General features: G+C 58.6%; 1 protein-coding gene across 8 annotated transcripts in view; it reads left to right on the top strand.

Moving 5' to 3' along the window:
• Positions 1–13,189: 13,189 nt before the first annotated feature.
• Positions 13,190–22,970, top strand: part of WNK2 (WNK lysine deficient protein kinase 2) — a 132,185-nt gene continuing 122,404 nt past the window's right edge. For 6 of the 8 annotated variants that reach the window (XM_053205410.1, XM_053205414.1, XM_053205411.1 and 3 more), the window contains exons 1-2: positions 13,191–13,427; positions 13,839–14,518. In XM_053205410.1, the coding sequence (XP_053061385.1) occupies positions 13,841–14,518 (678 nt within the window). In that variant the 5' untranslated portion in view covers positions 13,191–13,427; positions 13,839–13,840. Of the gene's footprint in view, positions 13,428–13,838; positions 14,519–22,970 lie in introns of all 8 variants that reach the window. The other 2 variants (XM_053205408.1, XM_053205413.1) reach the window with 1 other exon arrangement.

Genomic DNA, 22,970 nt, shown 5'->3' with positions numbered 1-22,970 from the left:
TGGCAGGGAGGGGGGAACATAGCTTAAGATTTTGCTGGCACGCTCATGCGAGGGCGACACAGGGTAGCGGGACGACCACCGAGAATGGCCCCAGAGCTGACTGCGGTCGTGTCCAGAACATACGGAGAAACCCTGAGGGTCAGCGACAGATGGACAAACAGCCCAGTTCAAAAACAGTCCCAGGGCTCGAAAAGACCTTTCTCGCCAGAGGACCACTGGACGTACGGAAGTGTGCACCCGAACCGGAGATGCCGCTTCACCCGCTCCGGGCGGTTAGAGCCGCAAAGCGGGAGGGAAGCATCGGCGACGAGTGGGAGCCTCAGGCGCGGCCGATTGGCGCAGGAAACCCCAGACGTGGCGGCCGTCCCCCCGACAGCTGGCACGGGGTTACCTCGTGACCCAGAAACCCCGCGAGAGACACAGGGAAGGGAAACAACCCACGTGCCCACCGCGGGAGGTGGCCGAGCACAGTGCGCTGCACGCCCACCAGGGAGCGTTGATCGGCCTTAAAGGGAACGTGGCGGGCAACCAGGTGGATGGGCCTTGAGAGCACTGTGCTGAGAGAAGCCGGGAGTCCCCAGGAGAGCGGGGGTCCCCCTGGGGGCGAGGAACATGTTCTTTTGTTTTCCATATAATTTATTGTCAAGTTAGCCAACATACAGTGTGTATAGTGTGCTCTTGGCTTGAGAGAGAGAGAGAGAGGGAGAGAGAGGAGAGAGAGAGGAGAGAGAGAGAGGAGAGAGAGAGAGGAGAGAGGGGAGAGAGAGGAGAGAGAGAGAGAGAGAGAGAGGAGAGAGAGAGAGAGAGAGAGGAGAGAGAGAGAGAGAGGAGAGAGAGAGAGGAGAGAGCCAGAGCGCAAGCGGGGGAGAGGCGGAGAGGGAGACACAGAATCGGAAGCAGGCTCCAGGCTCTGAGCTCTTAGCTCAGAGCTGGACTGGGGACTCGAACTCACAGACCTCGAGATCATGACCTGAGCCACCCAAGCGCCCCGAGAAGCGTGTTCTGGGTGTGGGTGGTGGTGCCAGCCACAACCACCGGATTGCACACCTTAAGAGGGAAAATAGGGTTTGTGAATATGTCCCAGTTGAGAGAAAGGATGCGCTCAGCATGGAGATGTGGTGGCCGGGATTGGTCATGATGCACCCAGCATGCTGCTAAGGGTTTCTGCCCAGTTTCCAGGACGTTCTCACCTGTGTCGAGTTCACGTTCTCATTCATCTTACCGTGTGATTCCCTCTGGGGACATGTGAGAAACTGCAGTCTGGCCGACAGAAGTGAGTGCAGGGCTGCAGCCAGGGGGCCGTGTGGCTGGGTACCCACCGTCCCGGGACCCTGTATCTAGAAGACCACACTCTCCTGTCCTGGACGGATTTCAGTGGGGCTCACAGCCATGTCTCAGGCTCTGGGGAGGGTGTCCTGGGTCAGTCGGGGCTGGACGCCAGGATGCTGACTTTCTGGGTCACATGCACATTTCAGACAGCTCCAGAATTACACACAGTATCTCCAACTACATTAGTTTATTTAACCTGATAATAAATAGATGCTGTTGTACAGGAGGCCCCAGGAGTCTTGCCGGCCTCGCTGCCTCTGGCCTCTGGCTGTTGTCTTAGGCGGGCCTGCGGGGAGGTCAGAGTGAGGCCACATGGGAGCAGTCCCGAGGGGCCCAGTGCAGCAGGGAACACCCCTGTGCTTCCCAAAGCCCTGTGACCAGTTAACCCCGGGCTGGGGCCCTGGGCGCTGGGGGCCTCAGACAAGCCCCAGGCCCTCTGCAGGTCAGCAAGGTGAGCTCAGAGAGGTCAGCGAGCCTGCCCAGGGTCACGCAGCTGATGCAGGTCAGCAGGGTGAGCCCAGAGAGCTCAGCGGGCCTGCCCAGAGTCTCATAGCTGACTGTATGAGGCCACTTCCCACTTCCTTGGGTTGTCATCCTGTCATTTCATCTGTTTGTCCCCGTTCTGCCTCTTCTTTGCACCCCCAATCCTCTGAGCACAGTCTGCCATGCTCGCTCATCCCTTCACCTGTCCTTGCGATGGGACATGTGCTGCAGGGCTGTTAACACCTGCCCGGGACGCAGGGCAATTCTTGTGGAGGAGGGTGAGGGCTGGGGCCACACTCGGGCCTCCCAGGGGCACAGGTCGTTTGGCAAGCCTGTCCATGGGGCGCTGCAGACCCTGGGTGACAGAGACCCCACCTGGATCGTGAGCCTGGGGGCCCTGCCTCTTTCAGGGCCATGTTGGTGACCCCAGCACAGCACCTGCCACTGAGGAAGAGCCGGTTTGCCGAAGGTATGAATATGTACACTTGTGACACACACACCTGTGGATGGTCTAGAGGGACACGAGAGGCACAGAGGCGGTCAGGTGGCGTGTTGGGGTCGCAGGTGACACCCTCTTCTGGATACTCCCGTGAGAGCGCAAGAGCAGGAGCGCACACATTCATGGGGACGAGGGCACTCAAGTGCAAGTCTAATCCCAGACAGGGCAGGTGGGATGAGGGAGCGTGCACATGGCTGCCCTGGCCACCGCAGGCAGACCACGGAGAGTGGAAGTGTGGTCACAGGGTCTCGCTTGGTGAAAGGTGAGGACAGTGGGCTCTCCAGCTGAGTGTGGGGTCTGCCCCCTAGGCTGCATGCCCGCAAGGGCACGGTTAGGTTGTGAAGGTAAACTTGGTGCAACATGCCATCAAATGCCGTGTGGCTGTGTGGATACAGTGAGGTCCCCTTGCCTGCCAGCCACGTGGGAGCTGGCTAGGAGAGTGGGACAAGCCCTGCGGTGGCCCACCCGTGTCTGGCTGGTCTGCTGCTGGCCCCCGCCCACGGGAGGTGTGGGCACTTGGGCAGCGGTGTTCTGAGCAGCCACCTGGGTGGGGGGGAGTGTGCAGCCGAGATCCTTGTGCCATGGGCAGGACACTCTGGTGCTCTCGGTGGACGCAGCAGACAGGACTCTGGGCATGGGACCTGCTCCAGACTCTAGCGAGGTTCTGGGCCTGCGGGCCACATGCGAGGAGAGGCTCGACCCCCACCCCCACCCCCTTGCCCTGCCCTCCCCCTGGGAAAGCCGGCTGTAGCGCTCACTGATGGGACACGGACAAGAAACCAACATCCGGGCCATGGTTACCGCGAGGACAAGATGGGACCCCTCTCGGGGCGTCTTGACCTGGGGGTGTCACGGGAGTGTGCAGCGTGGCGATTTGCTAAGCTGCTTAATGTCTTTTCTGGGAATGTATAGTGTTTACCGTAGGAAGGGTTTACAATACAAACGGACAAGCCAATGAATGCCCGGTGTTTTCGGGAAAAGAGGCAGTGGTACGCCTGGCCTACCGCACTTGGGGAACCAAGGGGCGGGAGGGTCTGAGAGCAGAAAATCCCTCTGGAGACACGTGGGCCATGTGGAGGGAAACAGGCTTCCGTGTGGCTGGAGAGACCTGCCAGGCCGGCATCCAGTGTATTGCTGCCTGAAAAGGTACGATCAAAATGCTGCCATGAATGAAGTCAGAGCCCGCATGCACGGCTCGCAGTGAAGACTGGCCAGCCCTGTGGGGAGGGCGGGGCTGATGGCTGTTCCTGCAGCTGTCCTCTGCCGGCCACCTCCTCTGTAGGGGAGATGACAGTCCCCAGTGCTGGCCTTTCTGAATGGCAGGTCCTCACACACCCCTGAGCTGGGCTGCTCCCTCCCCAGGTGCCTGAGAGCACCTGCACCCGGAGCCACGGGTCCAGAGGCGTGGAGGACCCCAGTGTCCACCAGCTGTGCCTGCCTGAGGGTTGGGGGAGTGGTTCGGGCAGCTGCCTGCGTCCCCTCTTGACTCCTGCCTGGTGAGTGACTGGTGGGTAGGGGTCTGAGAGGCGAGGACCAGGTGTGGACTGAGTAGTCATTACAGTAGCCTGCACCCTGGCCATGGCACAGGCTGACAGGGGGTCATGGAGGGGGACTGGCCAAGCTCCTCCCAATCTGGGAGCACAGGTCTTTGCTGCCTGGAGCCTCAGTGACCGATCGTCCTATGCCTTAGCCGGGGCTGCCCACCGCAAGCCCTGCAGATGTCCTGTCTTTCATCTTCACGGTGACCTCGGAGGTCATGCCATGACACCATGTACAGATGAGAAACTGAGGCCCAAGGGGCAAGCTGAGGGGCAGTGCCCCCCAGACAAGGGGGCTCCAGGGGGCTGGGGGCCCACCACCCTGGCCTCCGTGTTGGAGCTAAGACCTCACTTGATGGGGCCCCAGGAGAGCGAGGTGGGTTCATGCATCCAGCATAGGTCATCGCCCATTAGCTTAGGCCCTGTGTGGACAAGGGTGTGGGGGGGTCGTGGAACCAGAGGGCAGGGCTCCAAAGGGGGTGCAGGGAGACGCCAGCCTCGTGTGGGCGGGCAGGTTGCAGAAAAGAGGTGTTCAGTAACGCCCGGACCGGAGGGCAGAGGAGACTCGGAAATTAAAGTGTCGCTGGCTGACTGTTTTCCTCCTAATGCAAAAGTCAATTAACATGCTCTGTGGGCGAGACTGCATGGCTGGTGGGAGTGTAAATTGGTACAAGCTCTCCCGAGGGGGATCTGACAAAATCTACCATAATTACAAATGCAGACCTCTGACGGGGCGGCTAGGGTGCGGTGTGCGGTGCAGCTGTGGGCCTGCTCTGGCTGCCAACTGAAAAGCACAAAGGAGAGAAAACGGAGTCCACCCCAACGGAAATCACTGCTGCTGACACGGGTGTATTTTGTTGCAGTACCTTTCACTGCGTTTCTGTGATACCCCGAGCTCTCCTGTGCCAGGACCCCGGGGCAGCATTTGCTGCGGTCACTGACAGGTGATCTCAGTCCCTGTGGTTTAGGGTGGCAGCGGCTCCCTGGGCCCGATTGCTGGAACCTGGTGGTTTGCGGTCTTTCTCGTGGCATTTTTAGTGACCACGGGCCTACGTCTTTGCTTTCCTCAGGTAAATTCAAAAGTGGACCTGAGAGTAGGAATCTTAAAGTGAGACTTTGCCAAATTGCTTTCCTGAAAGGCTGGTCCAGCGGACTGGCCTGCAGGTCACTGGCCGGCTGCCAGCCCGGGGCCTTGTTACTCAAGCAAGCCCGCTGACCTCCGCATGAAGATGCCCATTTGTCTTACCTGCCCGAACGCAGTCCCTGGTAACAGCACACTGTGGTTTTGTGTCCTGTGACCTTCTGTCTGATCTTGACCTCTGCTCTCCTTTCTTTGGGCAATTTTGACTCCTACGAGCTCTTTGTATATTAATGATAACACTCCTCACCTTTTATATCTGCTGATAACCTTTTCCTCGTGTCTGCCTTGTCATTGTTTCTGGGTATTTTAAAATTCGGTCAGTTCGTTTGTTTTTAAAACCCAGCTCCCCTGGCTCCCGTTCTTGTGTTTGGAGACTCAAGCACACACATGTGCGAATGCTCACGGAACGCTCCCTCTGGGCTGGGGAGGGGCCTCGTCTGAACCTGCTTCCGTGGCCTGCTCCCTGGGTGCCCCTGGTGCCTCCCTTTTCCTCTCTGGTCCTCGGTTTCCGCACCCCTGTCAAAAAGCCTGCTATGCTCTGGCACGCATCCCCACTGGTCTAGGCCCTTCAGCCTCAGGCCCAAGGCCCCCGCCCACCCGCCACAGACCAGAGCCGAGGCAGGCCCCGTGCAGCACATGCCTCCCCCTGTCCTTACCTTGTGGGTTCTAGAGCTGGCCCTGGCCTGCCTGGTCAGCCCCATAATGCTGATGCAGAAGCCCCATGGTGCCCTGCGGAGGCCAGCTGCATCTCAGGTCTTCATCCAAAGCACAGGCAGCTTCCGGTCACCAGTGCACAATTACCTTGCAAAATGGCGGTTCTGTCTCTAAGACCACTAAGTATTCATTGTTTGTCAAACAGTCGCTGTGGTGGCTTATGGATCAGTGACTTTGTTCCTGGGGGTGCAGGTCAGATAAAACCTTGCGAGAAAGAGATGCTGCCAGCCCAGCAGCCCCTGGAGGCCGTACCCTGCTTGCTCCGCAGGTGTGTGGGGAGCGCTGGGCCACTAGTGGATAGAGACACCGCCTGTGTTCCGGGCTGGCCTCAACCTGCAGCCCTGGGTGGGAGGAGGTGAGGTCTTCCCCCCGCACGGCGAAGGGGACAGGTCGCACCCCGCCCACGCCTTGGCAGGAACGAGCCGTGAAAATGGGGACCTGGGCTGGGCTGCTCCCTGGCACCTGGCACCTGCACCCGCACTGTGGGCCCTGGAGGGTGTCTCCCCGGGAGACCTTCGGGGCCCCCACAGTTCCCCCAACTCTGAATGTCTCAGAGGCCGAGAGCCTCACTCCGCAGACATGAGAGGAAGTGAGATGTGGAGATAAAGCACCCCTGCCTGGTTGGAATCAGGACGGGCCCCGCTGCAGGGAGGGGAGACAGAGAAGCCATTTGTAAGGAACTGCTACGTCCCTGATGAGTGTGAAAATGTCAGGTGCGTGTTCCAGGGCAAACTCCCAGGGCCGAGGTCCTTGTGTCTCAGGGCAAGTGATGTGTGACCACGGTGTGACCACGAGAGCCTGGTGTCCCCTCGGCCACATGCCACCCTTAGACTTCCTCGCTGGCCAGCCTGTCTGGTGGACACAGCGTTATGAGGTCGGTCACAGTTATAATTGGCGGTTTTCTTACTGTGAGCAAAGTGACACTTTTTTCGCATTTTGTGAGGCTTTTGTGTTCTCCTTCCGTTAATTCCCCTCGGACCTCACTTTTCTGTTTTCCCGTTGGGTTGTCTGTCTTCCTGATTCGTGGGAACTCTCTATTCAGTAAGGAAACACGTCTTTGTCTTTCTCCTTTATGAGATTTTTGCCGGACATGGGCCTGTGACTAAATTCACCCACCTTCTCTAAACCCAGCCCGTGCTCAGTATTCGTGGGTTCTGTGTTCATGAATTTACCTACTCGCTAAAGTTTATTTCTGACTTGTCATCCACAGTCACGTCACCTTCCAGGTCACCTGTGGACGCGCGCAGGGCCGTGAAAACCCGTCAGCAGCTGCCATATGTGTCCCAGCCGCGTGACGGGTGACGCTCCGCCTCCTGGTCCAGCTCTCGCGCTGCAAGCTAGCGTCCTGGTTACAATCTCTTTTGCATCAAATATTTTTTTACATTTTTGTGCCCTTTGTTGGTGATTTTGCTGTTTCAAATGGCCCCAAGCGTGGTGCTGACGTGCCGTGTAGCATTCCTGAACACGAGAGGACTCGCGTGTAGGGCAGGCTCCCCTCGGGCACCAGACGTCATGCTGTGGGCTGAGTTCGAGGTTAGTGAATCAACACTGTATATTCAAGAAGGTGTCCTTAGGAATGCACACGAGCAAGGTTTTGTGCATACCAGGCAGCTGAGAACTGTTGTGTAGGCTCGCCGACACCTGACCCCGTGTCCCCAGGTGCACGTGTCCATGTTCACTGGGGCAGCTTTGGCAGTGACTTTGTAAAACACAAGTCCTGTCGGCCTCCACCAGGTACCCCAGACTCAGCTTCCACACTCTTGTCTCCCACGTGGACATCCTTTAAAAAAATTTTTTTTTAACGTTTATTTATTTTTGAGAGAGGCGGAGTGTGAGCGGGGGAGGGGCAGAGAGAGAGGGAGACACAGAATCGGAAGCAGGCTCCAGGCTCCGAGCTGTCAGCACAGAGTCCGATGCGGGTGTCAAAACCACGAACCGTGAGATCTTGACCTGAGCCGAAGTCGGATGCTTAACCGACTGAGCCACCCGGGCGCCCCGCCACGTGGACATCCTTTAGAGGATGACACCTTCCTGTCTTAGACTCCCTGGGCAAGTGCTGCCTCGCACGCGATGTGGCCATTTTCCAGGGAGCACGCTGGGCCCCGCAGGGGCTGACACCACCTAAGGTCACCCAAGCACCTCTTCTGTCTGAATGGGCATGCCTTCCAGGGGCCGCAGTGGGGACTCAGCCTGCTGGAAAATGCCTCTACATGCAGCCTGAGGCCCTGGCGGGTGGAAAAAGCCCTTGTGCATAATGTGGGAGAGTGTTGGGGTTCCCTGGGGCTTCTGCGGGGGCTGTATGGGCCCCCTGAGTGCTGGTGGCACCTCCGGGTAGAAGAGACCCCTGTGAGCCCTGTGGCCCCAGTCGGCAGGATGATGTGCCTCGGCCACTGGCCAGGGCCCGGCTCTGGCCCGAGGATCCCCGCTCAGCCTGCTAGGCAGGTGCCAAGATGTGTGGCTGCCTGGCTCCTCATGCTTCTCCTCTGCTCCATCCCTCCCCGCCCCCGCCACTGGTCCTGAGCACATGGCAAAGACCCCTGGGCTTCTGTGTCCCGCTGTGGAAAAGGGGACTGACAGGCAAAGAAAGGTACAGGCGGGCAGGCAGGAGCCAGCCAGAGGGGAGGAGAGCCATGACTTCAGCAGATTCCTTCGGCGGCTCCCCCAGCCCTGGGAGTGCTAACACGGGATCTGCAGTTCAGAGAAATCTGCTGAGGACAGGAAGAAGGTCACGGCCAGGGGGCGGTGCTGGGATTGGATGGAAGAGCTTCCAGCCTCTCCTCAGGGCCCGGCCTCTGTCAGTGCACCTCTCCCAGAGACACAGCATTGGGGGGGGGGAGGTGCGCCACTGGGCATGACCTTGATCACTAACGGGGTCGTAACACTCTGTGGATAGAGTATTTATTAAGTGGCTTTGTCACAGTTGAACAGGTCAAGTTTACCTGTTTGCAGCTGCTGAACATTTATACCATTCATAATGCTTTTTATAAACAACCCTGTGGGGAGCCCCTTTGTGCCTCACTATGTGCAGAGCTGGTCACTCCATCCATGTCAGGTGTCCACACGGGAATTCCAAAGACAATCCATGGGAGATGCTTCCAAAAGAGGGGACTCCATGCCGGGTTCGGGTGCCCGGAACCCAACGGGAGCCCCACAGGGTCGGGTATGGCGGAGGCTAGGGAGGGGCCCCAGGCCGTGAGGGTGCTGGCTGCCCCCTTGGAGGGGGAGAAGGGGTGTGACCACTCTGGGGGCCAGAGAAGACTGATGGAGAGCCCACTGTGACCCCGTCCAGGGGGTGCTGATGGGAACCCTCCCAGTCTCCCGCCTGCATGCGAACCTGTGACACCTGCTTGAAGTGGGTGGTGGGCCCCTCTGGGTTGGGCAGGGGCAGGGGACACAGAGCCTGAGCTCTGGGGCCTCGAGGACTGAGCCGCTGACAGAGAGGTCACAGGCAGGGACGTTTCCAACGCCTGTGTGTCCCTAAAGCCTCGTTCTCCAGACCGAACTAAACGGGACATATGGCCTTGCGTTTGTGTTGGCCTTTCTGAGGAAAGTGGAATAATGGCAACTTTTTGCATAGGAGAGAAGTGTTCAAACCTCGATGGGCTTATGCTGAGCATCTCCTGCGTGGACAGCCACGGGGGACTGCTGGAGTCACGCTTACTTGGTAGCGACACAAGAACACCTCAAAATTTTTGTTTCTACTCTGTCTGTCTTGCAAATTCTCTGCAACGACTATGTGCTCTTAAAAAATCAGCGTGTATAAGGTACAATGGAATATTATTTGGCCATGAAGGGAGCAAAGAAGCATTGATGAGCCCATAACTCGTGTGGAGTGAGGTGCGCTGGGCGAGAGGAGCCAGTCACGGGAGCCCAGCGCTGTGAGACTTTGTTGATGCAGAAAGTCCCCATCAGGCCCCTCCATGGGCTCCTGCTGCCTGGGGCTGAGGGACAGGGGTGAGGAGTGACTGCTGATAAATGGAGGTCTTTTCTGGGGTGAAGAGGATGTTCTGGAATGAGCCAGTGGTGGTGGGCGCAGCGTCTGAATGTACTGAAGACCACTGAGTTATGTGCTTTAAAAGAGCAAATTTTATAGAATGTGAATTATATACTAATGAAACTATTATTTAAAAAAACTACATTTTACTTATTTAAATTTTCTTTAATGTTTATTTTTGAGAGAGAAAGAGGGGGGGGAGAGAGAGAGCGCGCGCGCGCGCAAGTGGGGGAGGGGCAGAGAGAGTAAGACACGGAATCTGAAGCAGGCTCCAGGCTCTGAGCTTTCAGCACAGAGCCCGACACGGGGCTTGAACTCATGAACTGCGAGATCATGACCTGAGCCGAAGTCAGACGCTTAACTGATTGAGCCACCCAGACACCCCTAAAAAAAAACTACGTTTTAAAATTGGGGAGTAAAGGAAGTGTTATATGATCGTAATAATTATAAAAGATAAACAAAGATGACGTTACAGAACTTCACAGCCCCCATCAAGTGGGGAGGATTTCCCCAGGGGTCAGGGCCGAGGGGCTCCACTATCTGCCCTCCCAGCCATGTGCACCTCTCAGGGACCTGGAGCCTGAGCTTCAGGGGCCCACATGACCCCCTCCCACCGCCTACCCCCAGCACCCTTCCATCAGGTCCCAAGAGGCCTGCCTTGCCCCGTCCTCTCCTACGGCCTCCCACCCTGGCCCCCCAGCACCGTCCCCCCACTCTGCCTCCACCCCCATAGGACCCGAGGCCTCAGCTGCACCTGGGGCAGGCCCCACATAGTTGTCCAGTGAGCCACTGAGTCAGTGATGTGTGGAGGACCCCTGCTGGTGAGGGGCTACCTCCCTGTGCTGTGGCCTGTGGGGTGTCTGACCACAAGACCAGCTACAGCCCCAGGCTGCTGGAGTCTACTTAGAGGCAGACCCACCCCAAATTACCTGGCGCCCGGGACCCCTCCTGCCCTCCCTGGAAGTGAGCCTGCAGGCACCGCCCCCCAGAAGGCCTGGATCACCCCCATTGCCCCCACCTCCAGAGGAGCTGCGTGATGACACAGCCGTGTGGCCTGCTTGGGTCCCAGCCCGGGAAGCAAGCCTGCATGAGGTAGTCGTGTGCCTGCACATGCCCACCGGCTTGACCAGGCTGGGGCACCAAGGCAGCCTGCACCTGGGGGGACTTGGGGTTCCCTGACATAGGGTCTTGGGGAGCCAAGGTGACAGTTGTGGAGGGGAGGGGCACTGGCTCCTGCTCTGTGGCCTTGAGCCAATCACTTATGTCAAAAAGTCTCTGTACTGGGCCTGAACATACTCATCTGTGACAAGGAGGCAATCACACCCGTTTGCCTGACAGCTGTGGAGACAATGGCTCTGGCAGCAAAGAGACACTGCCAGCCTGGGTCAGGCAGGCACTTTGCGCAGTGTCCTTCCACAGCCCTGCCTTGTGGGAGCCTCAGGACAACCACGACCCTGGCAAAGCCCTGGTCTCAAGGTCTGTCCAAAGATCCTTCAGGCTCCTCCTTCCTGATCCCAGGACCTGCTCCTCAGCCCAGCCCAAGGGTCCTTGCAAAAGAGGACTGTGACCTGTCTCTTAGCTGCTTAGCCATGGATTCCAATGGTCATGGGTCAGCAGAGGGAGTGAGCTCCCTGTCACTGGAGGCATGTAAGCATGGCTGCCTGAAACCACCCCTAAGGTCTGAGAGAGCATTCAGGGACAGATTCTCCCAACTCACCCACGGCCTGGTCTGCCCCTGCGATGTGGGGGCACTGCTGTCATACCACTCACACCTGCCAGCTGGGGATGGGCAGAGCCTGCAGGTGATGCTGTGAATGTCCAGCCATCTCTTCCATCACCAGACAAGCACGATGCCCGCTTGCTGCCAGCGTGGCCCAGGAGGCAGGGAGGAGGCTGGACTGCCTGGTTGTCTAGAACACACTTAGCTCAAGCTCTTGTCAGTTTTCCCTTGAACAGGCCTGTTGTGTCCAGCATGGACAGGCTTGGGACTCTGGGTGCCCTCCAAGAAGACCCACCAACTGTCGGAGGAACCGGCAGTCTTTCGAGGTGGACACACCAGGATGGCCAGGCTGGCTCTGCAGAGGATACTGAGGCGTTGCTATGGCAGGACTCACCCAAGGTTGTGCACATGGCAGGGCAGGGCTAGGGGTCTCCAGCCTCCAGACAGAAAGGTCCTCACCAGCCCCCCCCACCCCCACCCCATGGCCTAGCAGGCCCCCTCACCCCTCCCTGGGAAGTCCTGCTCAGATGCCTGCCTCGCAGGGTCTCAGGCAGGCTGAGCTGGTCTGGGCTGTGGGCTGGACACAAGGTAGGTGTGATGACTGGAAAGCGTATTCTGTGCCAAATGCCCAGCCTGGAGCCAGCACACTGTGGAACCATCCTCTGAGGGGAGAGGCTCTGATCTGTGGCATCTGCCTGTTTCCATGGTGCACATTCTCCCAGCACCACTGGGTGTCACTGAGCAGAGGTGGGAGGGATGTCCGCCCTCGTTTAATGGGTCTCCCTCCACTGGCTCCAGCACTTGGGACATCACGCTGCTCTGGGCAATAGTGGGTGGCACCTCCCCTCCGACTGTGATGTTTTGGTGTCCCGTGAGTTACTTTGTGCCACGGCGTGGAGCCCATTGGGCACCCCTCGTATCTGAGTCTATGTGTGTGCCTGCCTCATGGCACCCCAGGCCAGGGGCAGCACAATCGTGGGAAGAGCTGTCCGCCCAAGCCCTCACTACCGCATCTCAGTCACTGGGTCACCAGGGCCTCGCACGGAGTACCTGCAGGGTAATCTGCCATAGGCCGCTTCTCTGCAAGAGGGTTCAGGATGCCCCCTAGAGGGTCTTGTCTGTGGGAGTCCAGAAGAGGAAGAGGGAGGGAGAGATCAGGAAAGGCTCCTGGGGAGGGGGGGGGATGGCATTTGACGAGGGTGGGGGACAAAGAACACCGTGGGCCGAGGGGCTCCTGGAGGCCTCCGCAAGCCGCTATCCAGTGGCATCGCAGTCCAGCCTCTGTCTGTGAGCTCTGGGATTTAGGCCAGATAACTTCTATCTCAGGGCCTCAGTTTGCTCAGCGGCAAGAGTGGGCATGGTGATCACAATGCTCCCCCTCCTGATGGATCCTGTTGAAATGAGAGGTGGAAAGGCCCTAGGCTGGGGTCTGGGCTGGGGGCCGGGCTCAGTCGCTTCCTGAGGAAGGGGGGGGGACCACCTTCTAGCCTGCCCATTCCGCCCTGGCACAGGACTGCGAGGTCCGGCGCGCCTGCCGGGACACGTGAGGAGGTGAGTCTGTGCCGTCTCTCGGGGACACGCGGACTCTCCGCAGCCAGCAGCCAGCGGGGCATTCCGGAGCCCGAGGGGGCCGGGAGCGCCGCGGCCGCCACCACGAGCCGGCCCGCAGGTGGCCGCGCGCGCACACGGCCAGGTGGGCGTGCCAGGCCCCGCCCTCCCCGCGCGCCGGCAGGGGGCGGGCAGACGAGGCCCCGCCCTCCCCGCGCGCCGGGTCGGAGCCGGTGCCCGAGCGCAGCCGAGCCGAGCCGGAGCAGCACGCGGGAGCGCGGTTCCGCAGCGGGCCGGCAGAGAGAGCAGCGCCGAGACCCGGCCCCGAGCGAGGACCCCGGCCTCCAGCACGACTCGGCACCCCCGGCCTCCGGCGAGGACCCCGGCCCCGGAGAGCGGCCTCGCCCGCCTCGCGCGCCCCGGCCGCCGGGCCGCGGGCATGGACGGCGCCCGCTCGCCCTGTGAGTGCCGAGCCCCCCGCCCGCCGCCTTTGTGTGCGCGCCGCGCCGCCGCAGCCCCCTCCCCGCGCGCCCCTCCTGCGCCCCGGGCCGCGTCCTTTGTGGAGCCGCCGCCCGGCCGGTGCCTCCCCGTCTCCGGCCTGTCCCCTCCGCAAGCCTAGCCCCGGCGCCCCCCCCCGCCCAGGGACGACCCGGAGCGCCCCTCCCCCGGCCTCCTCTGCAGCCCGCCCCGGGGGGCCTCCCCAGGGACGGCCCGGCAGGAGCCCTACCCCCTCCCCTCCCCTCCCCAACGCGGGCCTCGGGGGCCGGTGGGCAGACCCCTCCCTCGGGGCAGCCCCGCAGGGCCCTCCCGCGGCGGGCGCGGGCAGGTGCGGCGGGCCGGCGCTCACGCGGGCCGGGTGTCCTTGCCCGCAGAGATGGACGGCGATGGCGGCCGCCGGGACGGCCCCCGCGCGCTGACGGAGGCCGGGCGCGGCGCGGGGCCCGCGGGCATGGCGGAGCCGGCGGCGGTGCCGAGGGCGCGGGCGGCGCGGCCCGGGCCCCAGCGCTTCCTGCGGCGCAGCGTGGTGGAGTCGGACCAGGAGGAGCCGCCGGGCCTGGAGGCGGCCGAGGCGCCGGGCGCGCAGCCCCCGCAGCCGCTGCAGCGCCGGGTGCTGCTGCTCTGCAAGACGCGCCGCCTCATCGCCGAGCGCGCCCGCGGCCGCCCCGCCGCCCCTGCGGCCCCCGCCGCCGCCGCCGTCGCGCCGCCCGGCAGTCCCGCCGACCCCGGCCCCGAGCCCGCGGGCGCGCAGGAGCCCGGCCCGGACCCCGCGCCCGCGCCCCCCGGAGAACCCCGCGAGGACGAGGCGGCGGCGGCGGCGGCGGCGGCGGGGCGGGAGGACGCGGCGGCGCCGGAGGCGAGGCCCGAGCCAGGGCGCGCCCGCCGGGGAGAGCCCGAGGAGGAGGAGGACGACGAGGACCTCAAGGCCGTGGCCACCTCCCTGGACGGCCGCTTCCTCAAGTTCGACATCGAACTGGGCCGCGGCTCATTCAAGACGGTCTACAAGGGGCTGGACACGGAGACCTGGGTGGAGGTGGCCTGGTGCGAGCTGCAGGTGAGGATGCCGGCTGCAGGTGGGCGGTGGGCGAGTGCGTCCAAGCAGCCTTGATGGTGCGCGGGGTTGGTCTGGCCTAGGGGGCAGCCGCGTGTGTCCCCCTGTGTGTGCGCACCGTCTGTGGGGGTCAGGTTGCGTGCTGGAGGGTAGACCTCCCGGCGTGTGGCGGTGAAATGTGGCACAGTGTGGACCCGCGCTGGAGGGTGTGTCTGCCCGTCTGGCTCTTTCCTGACTCCCGATTCGGGGCTGGAAGCACCCAGGTGGCCTAAATGGTGGCGTCTTTGCAGCAGCTGCGTGTGGGAACTGCGGGGCCCTGTGTTGGAGCTGCCCCTAAGTGAGCACCTTCCGGAGTCTTTAAAGGGGTAGGCGTCCCAGCTGGGGATGCTTGGGGGCTGCCTGACTCGGCCTGCCCCGGGCTGGAAGTGGTCAGTGCCCTCCTGCAGCTCCCAGGGCCCACTGGCTCACAAAATGAATGGGGGGGAGGTCTTAGAACCCAGTCATGCAAGGTGCGGGTAAGGCTTTTTTTTTTTTTTTTCCTTCTGATGTAAAGGCTCTGGGCATGCATTTTTCATAACCTTGCCCTCACGTTGGCTGTGTCCGCCTGGCCCTAGAGATTATATAAACGGTAACCCGAGCTGCCCCGGGCCAGCCTTGGAAGCCAGAGCAGTGCCTGTCAGAGTGGGTGTTTACAGGCCCTCCCTCGTTGGGGGTGGGGGCAGCTGTCCCGCACCGGCCATCCTGTGCGAGAGCCGCTGCTTGGGTGTAAGCCGACCCTGGCACCCTGTAAAGTCAGAGGGCCTTCCATGCCTGACACAGGGCCACCCGCTACACTGCAGGCCGCCTGCTTTTTTGGCTCAGAAACCGGATGTGGTCGTTCTGTTCTCTGGGCCCCTGCATGAGTGGGAGCCCCACTAATTTTCGGGGTGTCGGCCTGTCCTTAGCCTTTCTCCCGAGACAAGGAGCTCCAGAGGCCACCCCTTCCTGCAGCCCCTTGGTTTTGCAGTGGACATGTGGGGTCTTTCTGGCAGGGCTGCTGGCGCCCTGGGGAGTCCTTCAGGAGGGACTGAGCTCTCCTCCGTCGTGGCTGTAGGTTCTGGGCCCTGCTGAGGGGTGGCCTCGGTGGTCTGCGGTCTTGGGGCCCTGGTGTGCCGAGGATGATGGGGAGTGAGCTGGGTGTCACTGCTGCATAAGAGGCCCGGGGTTTTGGAAATCTGAAAGGGAGGACCGGAGAGGGGGCAGGGGAGCCCGGGGTTTAGAGCGAGGCCTTGCTTCTTGACTTCCCACCTTCTCCCTCTCACCGGGTGACCCTGTGTGTCACCGTGGGCACCCGCTGGTGCTCTGCCACGACTGGCCTGTGCAGGGTGCTGGGCGGGAGCGGAGGTAGGCCTCAGCAGTGATGAGGCGCTGCGGGCGCACGTGACCCTCAGGAGCCTCTTACTCTGCATCTGGCTCCCTGAGCAGAGCACAGGCCTGGAGCCTGGCTGCTGTCCAGCCTGGACTCTGGGTGCTGGTGGGGAGGCTGGAGAGGGCTTCCCATCCGTCTGGTGGCGGTTCTTGAACAGGGGGGTACGGGGAGCCCCCGTTGGCCGACAGCTGTCCCAGTACTTCTCCCGGCAAGAGGGCAGCCTCTGGGGTCAGCTGCTTCTGCTGGGCAGGCCTGAGGGGGTTCTGCACCAGGTGACCTGGAGCAGCTGGACGGCCGTCGAGAACCTGCTGTTGTTTACCCCATTTATTGTTGAGGACCCCCCAAGGTCACCATCGCCAACACAGACGTAGTTGGTGGGAGGGTAAGGGGGATTGTAGCATCACGGGAGGAAGCCACCAGCCCCGGTGAGCGCGTCCATAGCAGAGGAGGTGAGCGTGGGGAACAGGGCGCACCAAGGGAGGGCAACAGGTGGCATGTTGGCTTTGCACCCGGGGAGGGGGTTTCCTAGTGCCTAACGGGGAGGTGTCCACCCTCTGCTGGTCCCCGGGATTGCCGGGTGTCAGGAGTGTCAGTGGAGGGTGGGTCACTGGGAGTGTTGCCTTCAGCATGGGGAGCTCCGCAGGAGTCCTCCCATGAGCCTGAGCCCCTTTCCTCAGCCCCCAGAAGTGCCTTGGCTGCTTTGGAATGCCCCCAGACCGCCTCTCTGAAGTCTGTTTCCCTCTCCTGCCTTCCGGAGCCTGGGGGCCTCTGCTCCTGCTGGCCTTTGCCAGAACTGCCACTCTTCTCCCAGGGTGCCCCGCCTGAGCTGGGGGAGGCCACACGGAAGACCTAGTGAGTCTGGCTCGGAGGATGTGAGCTCCCCACGACGTCCAATTTCTTTCCATAAATTAGTGTTGAGAGAGCCTTGCGGTAATGTGTGTTTGTCTCACAGCAAAGGGCAATAAGAGATGTCACCTCCTGAATTCCCCAGGTGATCAGAGCTGATGCTGAGTTGTGGGGGAAGCCATTTTACAGAATTACCTCCCTGTCTCTTTTCTCTTGAATGAACTTTCGTTCTGGCCCCAGAGCGCGTTGAGATAGCAGCTGAGGAAGCGCACACGCACTCATGACGGCTGCTCTCTCTCTGGCTCATGTTCCCGCGTCCGCAGGTCCGTGCCTTGGCCAGCTCTGCTCCTGCACAGACCCTGTCCCAGGCTTCCCAGTGTCGGGGGCAGGTCTCGACCACTGACGCTGTCCTGGGTGGCGCAGGGCACCTTCTTCCCTGCTGCCGCCTCTGAGCTGGTGTGTGTCCCTGAGCAGAGAAAATGCAGCCAGCCCAGATCTGGCTGGCATCTGGAAGTCTTGTTGGAGGCTGGAAGTGGCCATTCCTGAGTCACCTGTTCCTTTGGTGACTTTCTCAGAAGCTTGGAGAGAGCCTTTGCAACCCCCTCTGGGATGCCGCCCTGTCCTGTTTATGGCCCCTTGCCTTCTGGGGAGATGGGGTTCTCCCTGCAGAAGGCTTTGGGGAGCTGCTCTTGTGGGGCTGGGCACTGCCTCCTGCAGGGGGTCAGGGTCTCTACCTGGAACCATGTTTCCTATGCTGATGTCTAGATGCACACCCAGTGTGGGGATCATCCTGCCTCATGGGGGTGCTGGGCCTTGACCCTCTGCTTGGAGCACTGGCAAGGCCTTTCCAGGGCTGGGGGAGTCCTAAAGATCTACTTCGGCGGCCGAGCCCCGCCAGCTGGGGACAGGCTCCTACATCCCGCGGGTACTGACATGAAGTTGTCCTGCTGTTCTGCATTGCCCAGACATGGCTGGGTGCCCAAGGGGCAGGCCTGGGTTCCAGGCCGGGGACCACAAGACCAGATGACGTCTGACCGCCGGCACCCCCTTCCTGTGGTCGTGGGGTTGCTGCGTGTTCCTGACTTGCCTGCTGTAGCCAGACGTCTGTGTGCTGCTCACCTGCCTGGGCCCTGGGTGGCTCGTTACGTGTGGGTGTGCGGGTGCCCTGGTCTCCTTGCTGTCCTCTGAGGATACTGGGGGCTGCCTGGCATCACTGCGGCCCAGAGGCCTCTCCTGTGGCCCCGGCGCCCCACCTGTGCCAGGCACGGAGCTGCATACCTGGCCTGAGGTGCCCCACCGCCCCCCACAGACAGGCCAGGGACCCAGCTTGTGGTGCTGACAGCTTCAGACCCATGGTCTTGTCTGCTTTCGGAGTGTCCACGAGCAGGGTGACGTGGGGCAGGGGAGGGAAATGGACACGTGGAGGGGACGGTGCTCGCTTGCTGGAATATGATGCGTAGGACTCAGTTTGTCTGGTGGTCACCCTGCGTTTTTATTTTTATCTTTGTGTCTTTATCGCTGAGTTTTGTCCGAGAGCTGAAATTTGAAATCAGTTGATGTCAAGGCAGAGCTTGCTTTTCCGAGTGGTGTTTCACGTGCGTTATGGCTCACGGTTCTGGTGAGAGGCCCAGGTAGATGGGTCTCCTCCCCTTCCTTCCTGTGCAAAAATGCGATGCAGTGTGGGCGAGGCCGGCGTGCGCAGTGGTGACAGGTAAGCATCCTGAGCTGAGGGTCGCTGTTGTGGGCACGCTGAGTGCCCGTGACTCGTTCCTGCTGCCCAGCATGTGTCTGTCAGGGCATCCTTGGAGGTCCTGGACCTGGGGCACGGGGGCCGAGCCTGACAAGGGCCTGATTGCCAAGGAACTTGGGCCCCAGAACGAGGACCCTGTTCTCATTCATGGAGGGCTTGTGGGCATCTCCCCCGCTACCAGTGTGCTTTCAGGTTGTGGCTGCGGGCTTACTCAGGTGTACAAGCTTTGCGGGCAGGCTGTTAGCCAGAATGTGACGGCAAGAAAAAAAATTGTAAAGTGGGTAGGGAGCTGTTCCGGAGGGTTCCAGATGCCAGGTCCTAGGTGAGGGGTGCAGCGGGGCAGGCTGCTGCGTTTCGTTGGCTCACTGGGCGTGGGTTTAGTGTGTGCCCTGGTTCCAGCCTGGGGGTACCGCAGTGAGCCGGACAGACCACATCAGGGTGTGAGAGTCAGGTCTTCACGGAGGAGGTGAGGGAGTGTGGGGAGAGGCCATCCTGCGGTCCTGGCTGGCCCTGTGCCTGCCACTCACCTTCCAGAATGGCTCAGACTGCGGCCCTGTGCGTGGCCATAGGCCTCTCTTGGGGCCTGTGGCTTGGGCCAGCTCTAGGCTGAAGCTGGATGGTACCCAAGGTGATGACACGGAAGTCCAGATCACCTCTTTGAGGGAACAGCACTTGACCTGGTCTACAGAGGTTTGGGCGTCCGTGTGGCTGAGCGGCGACGTGGAAACTGCCTGTGGCACTGGGCAGGGTGTTTGGGAGCCTCACAGCCGGGCTGGACACTCTGCCCAGTGCACACAGATGCCCCAGAGCAGGGGCCCTGCTGTGTTTGGACCCCGGGCCCACAAGTTTCCCAGTGGGGAGGCCTTGGGGACGACACCTGCCTTTGTGAGCCTTGGTTTACCTATCTGTGTAGTGGGCATGGTGCTAGCCGACCTCATGGGGTCTTGGAGACTATTGAGAAGTGTTTGGCCTCTAGCACAGAGCAGGCACCCAGCGTGAAGCTTCCCCTGCAAAAAAACAAAAAAAACAAAAACAAAACTATTGTGAAGAGAGCGGCTGACAGGGGAGGAGCCTGGAGGCCTGCCTGTGGGCAGGGGCTGGTGTCCCTGGGTGGTGCAGGGCCTCCCAGGTGCGGGCCGGCAGGGGCCTGTGCTCAGTTTTAATTCCTGGCTGCCGCTGAGGCAGATAAGGAAGAGGTGTGAACATGGCAGCTGGAGTGCCTAAGAAGCAGGTTAGGATCTCCCTGTGGCCACAGAGGATGTAGGGGCTGTTTGGGTGGAGAGGCCCAGGAGGGTGGCTCAGGACGGGGAGGGCGGCCCGTCGGAGGTCAGCATCCTGACGGTTGGCTGCGGCTGTGCTCGCTTCGGAGTTTTCAAATCCAGTCCTGTTCCCTGGAGGCTGGGATTCCAAGATTTCCCAGAATACTCGCTCACTAACTCTAATTTATGTTGGCTTTCCTTAAACACGTGTCACATTTTTTGGGAAAGGGATAAAAGAAAGGGATGAAGACCGTGCGATGTTGGCAAAAGAACAGCTAGTTCAGTGGAACGGGACCGCGAGCCCAGAAACAGACCCAGATGAATGCAGGTAGCTGACCTTTGACAAGGGAGCAGAGACAACCCTGGGGAGCAGAGACCCGCCTCTTCAACAGCTGGTGTTGGGGCAGTCGGATGTCCACATGCGAAGAAGTGAATGTGCATAGACCTTACTCCACAAAATTAGTTCAGAATGGGTCGGAGACCTAAATGCACCCTACAAAACTATAAAACTCCTGGAAGGTGACAGAGAGTCTGGATGAGCACGGGCTTGGCAAGGACTTATCTTACTTCATTTTATTTTAATTCTGGTGCAGGTAACATACAGCGTAATAACATTAGTTTCACGTGTGTGCTGTGGCGATTCAACATCTCGTACATCACCCAGTGCCCATCGCACTTGCCCTCCTTAATCCCAAAACCTTCTTCCCCCATCCCCACCCCCCCCCCCCCGCCTCCCCTCGGGTGGCCACCAGTTTGTTCTCTGTAGTTAAGACTCTGTTTCTTGGTTTGTCTCGCTTTTTTCCCCCTTTGCTTGTTTGTTTTGTTTCTTAAATTCCACACATGTGTGAAATCATACGGTATTTGTCTTTCTCGGACTGACTTATTTTGCATAGCATAATACTCTCTAGCTCCATCTGTGCCATTGCAAATGTTTCATCCTGTTTATGGCTGAGTAATAGTCCATTGTGTATAAACCACTTCTTCCTTATTCATCGCTCGATTGGCACTTGGGTTCCTTCCATGTCTTGGCTACTGTAAATGTGTTGCTGTAAATGTAGGGTGCGTGTATCCCTTTGAATTAGTGTTCTTGTATTTTTGAATAAGTACCTACAAATGTAGTTGCTAGGTCGTGAGGTAGTTCAATTTTAACTTTTTGAGGAACCTCCACGTTGTTTTCCAGAGTGGCTGCACCAGTTTGCATTCCCTCCAGCAGTGCAAGAGGGTTCTCTTTTCTCCACATCCTTTCCAACACCTTTTTGTTTCCTGGGTTTTTGATTTTAGCCATTCTGACAGGTGTGAGGCAATAGCTTATTGTGGTTTTCACTTGTGTTTCCCTGATGATGAGCGATGTTGAGATGATTTCATGTGTCTCTTAGCCATCTGGATGTCTTCTTTGGAGAAATAGCTGTTCCTGTTTTCTGCCCATTTGTAATTGGGTTGTTTTTTGGGTGTTGAGTTGTCTAACTTCTTCACATATTTTGGATACTAACCCTTGATCCGATATGTCATTTGTAAATATCTTCTCCCATTCAGTAGATTGCCTTTTAGATTTGTTGGTTTTCTTTGCTCTGCAGAAGCTTTTTGTTTTAATTTTAAAAATTTTAGTGTTTATTTTGAGAGAGACAGAGAGGCATAGAAGAGAGAGAATCCCAAGCAGGCTCCACGCTGCCAGCACAGAGCCGAATGTGGGACTCAAACTCACAAAACCTTGAGATCATGACCTGAGCCGAGATCAAGACTTGGACACTTAACTGACTGAGCCACCTAGGTGTCCCAGAAGCCTTTTATTTTGATGTAGTCCCAATAGTTTATCTTTGCTTTTTTCCCCTTCTCTCCAGAGACATGTCTAGGAAAAGGTTGCTATGGCTGATGTCAGAGAACTTACTGCCTGTGCTCTCTTCTAGGATTTTTGTGTTTCCAGGTCTTACCTGTAGGTCTTTAATCCATTTTGAGTTTGTTTTTGTGTGTGGTGTAAGAAAGGATGCAGTTTCATTCTTTTGTGTATAGCTGTGCACTTTTCCCAACACCATTTTTTGAAGAAACTGTCCTTTTCCCATTGTATGTTCTTGTGTCCTTCATTGAAAGTTAGTTGACCACATAATTGTAGGCTTATTTCTGGGTTTTCTGTTCCGTTCCACTGATCTACGTCTCTGTTTTTTGTGCCAGTACCATACTGTTTTGATCACTATGGTTTTGTAATATTTGGAATTGTGATACTTTGCTTTTCTTTTTCAAAATTGCTTTGGCTCTTTAAGGTCTTTTGTGGTTCCATACAAATTTTAGGATTGTTTCTTTAGCTCTGAAAAAAATGCTGGTGGTTTTTTGGTAGAGATTGAATTACATGTGTAGGTTGCTTTGGGTAATACAGACATTTTAACAATATTTGTTCTTCCAGTCCATAAGCATGGTATGTCTTTCCATTCCTTTTTTGTTCTTTATTATTTATTTTGAGAGAGAGCATGTGTGAGAGAGTGGGTGCACGTGAGTGGGCGTGGGGCAGAGAGGGAGAGAGAGGATCCCAAGCAGGTCCACGTTCAGTGCCGAGCCCGACACTGGGCTTGATCCTATGACCATGAGCTGAAGTTAAGCATCAGACGCTCAACCACCTGAGCCACGCGGACATCCTATCTTTCCAGGTCTTTTTTTTTTTTTTTTATGTTTTTATTTATTTTTGAGACAGAAAACATGAGCTTGGATGGGGCAGAAAGAGAGAGAGAGAACAGGAACTGAAGCAAGCTCGGTGCTGACAGCAGAGAGCCTGATGCAGGGCTTGAAATCATGAGCCGTGAGATCATGTCTTGAGCCAAAGTCGGATGCTTGATCAACAGAGCCACCTGGGCATCCTATTTTTCGAGTTCTTTGTGATGTCTTCGGTTTCCTTCATCAGTGTTCTATAGTTTTCAGAGGACAGGTCTTTCACCTCCTTGGTTAGGTTTATTCCTAGGCATCTTATTATTTTTGGTGCAATTGTAAATGGGATTGTTTTCTTAATTTCTCTCTTGCTACTTAGTGTATAGAAATGTATCCGATTTCTGTGTATTAATTTTGTATCCTGTGACTTTACTGAATTCGTTTATCAGTTCTAGTAGTTTTTTGGTGGAGTCTTTAGGAATTCTGTGTATAGTATCATGTCACCTGCAAACAGTGAAAGTTTTATTTCTTTCTTACCAGTTTGGATGCGTTTTATTTCTT

Source organism: Acinonyx jubatus, chromosome D4, assembly GCF_027475565.1.
Source record: "Acinonyx jubatus isolate Ajub_Pintada_27869175 chromosome D4, VMU_Ajub_asm_v1.0, whole genome shotgun sequence".
Lineage (NCBI taxonomy): Eukaryota > Metazoa > Chordata > Mammalia > Carnivora > Felidae > Acinonyx > Acinonyx jubatus.
Note: the sequence above shows the minus strand (reverse complement) of the source record. Positions and strands in the feature narration are given on the sequence as shown.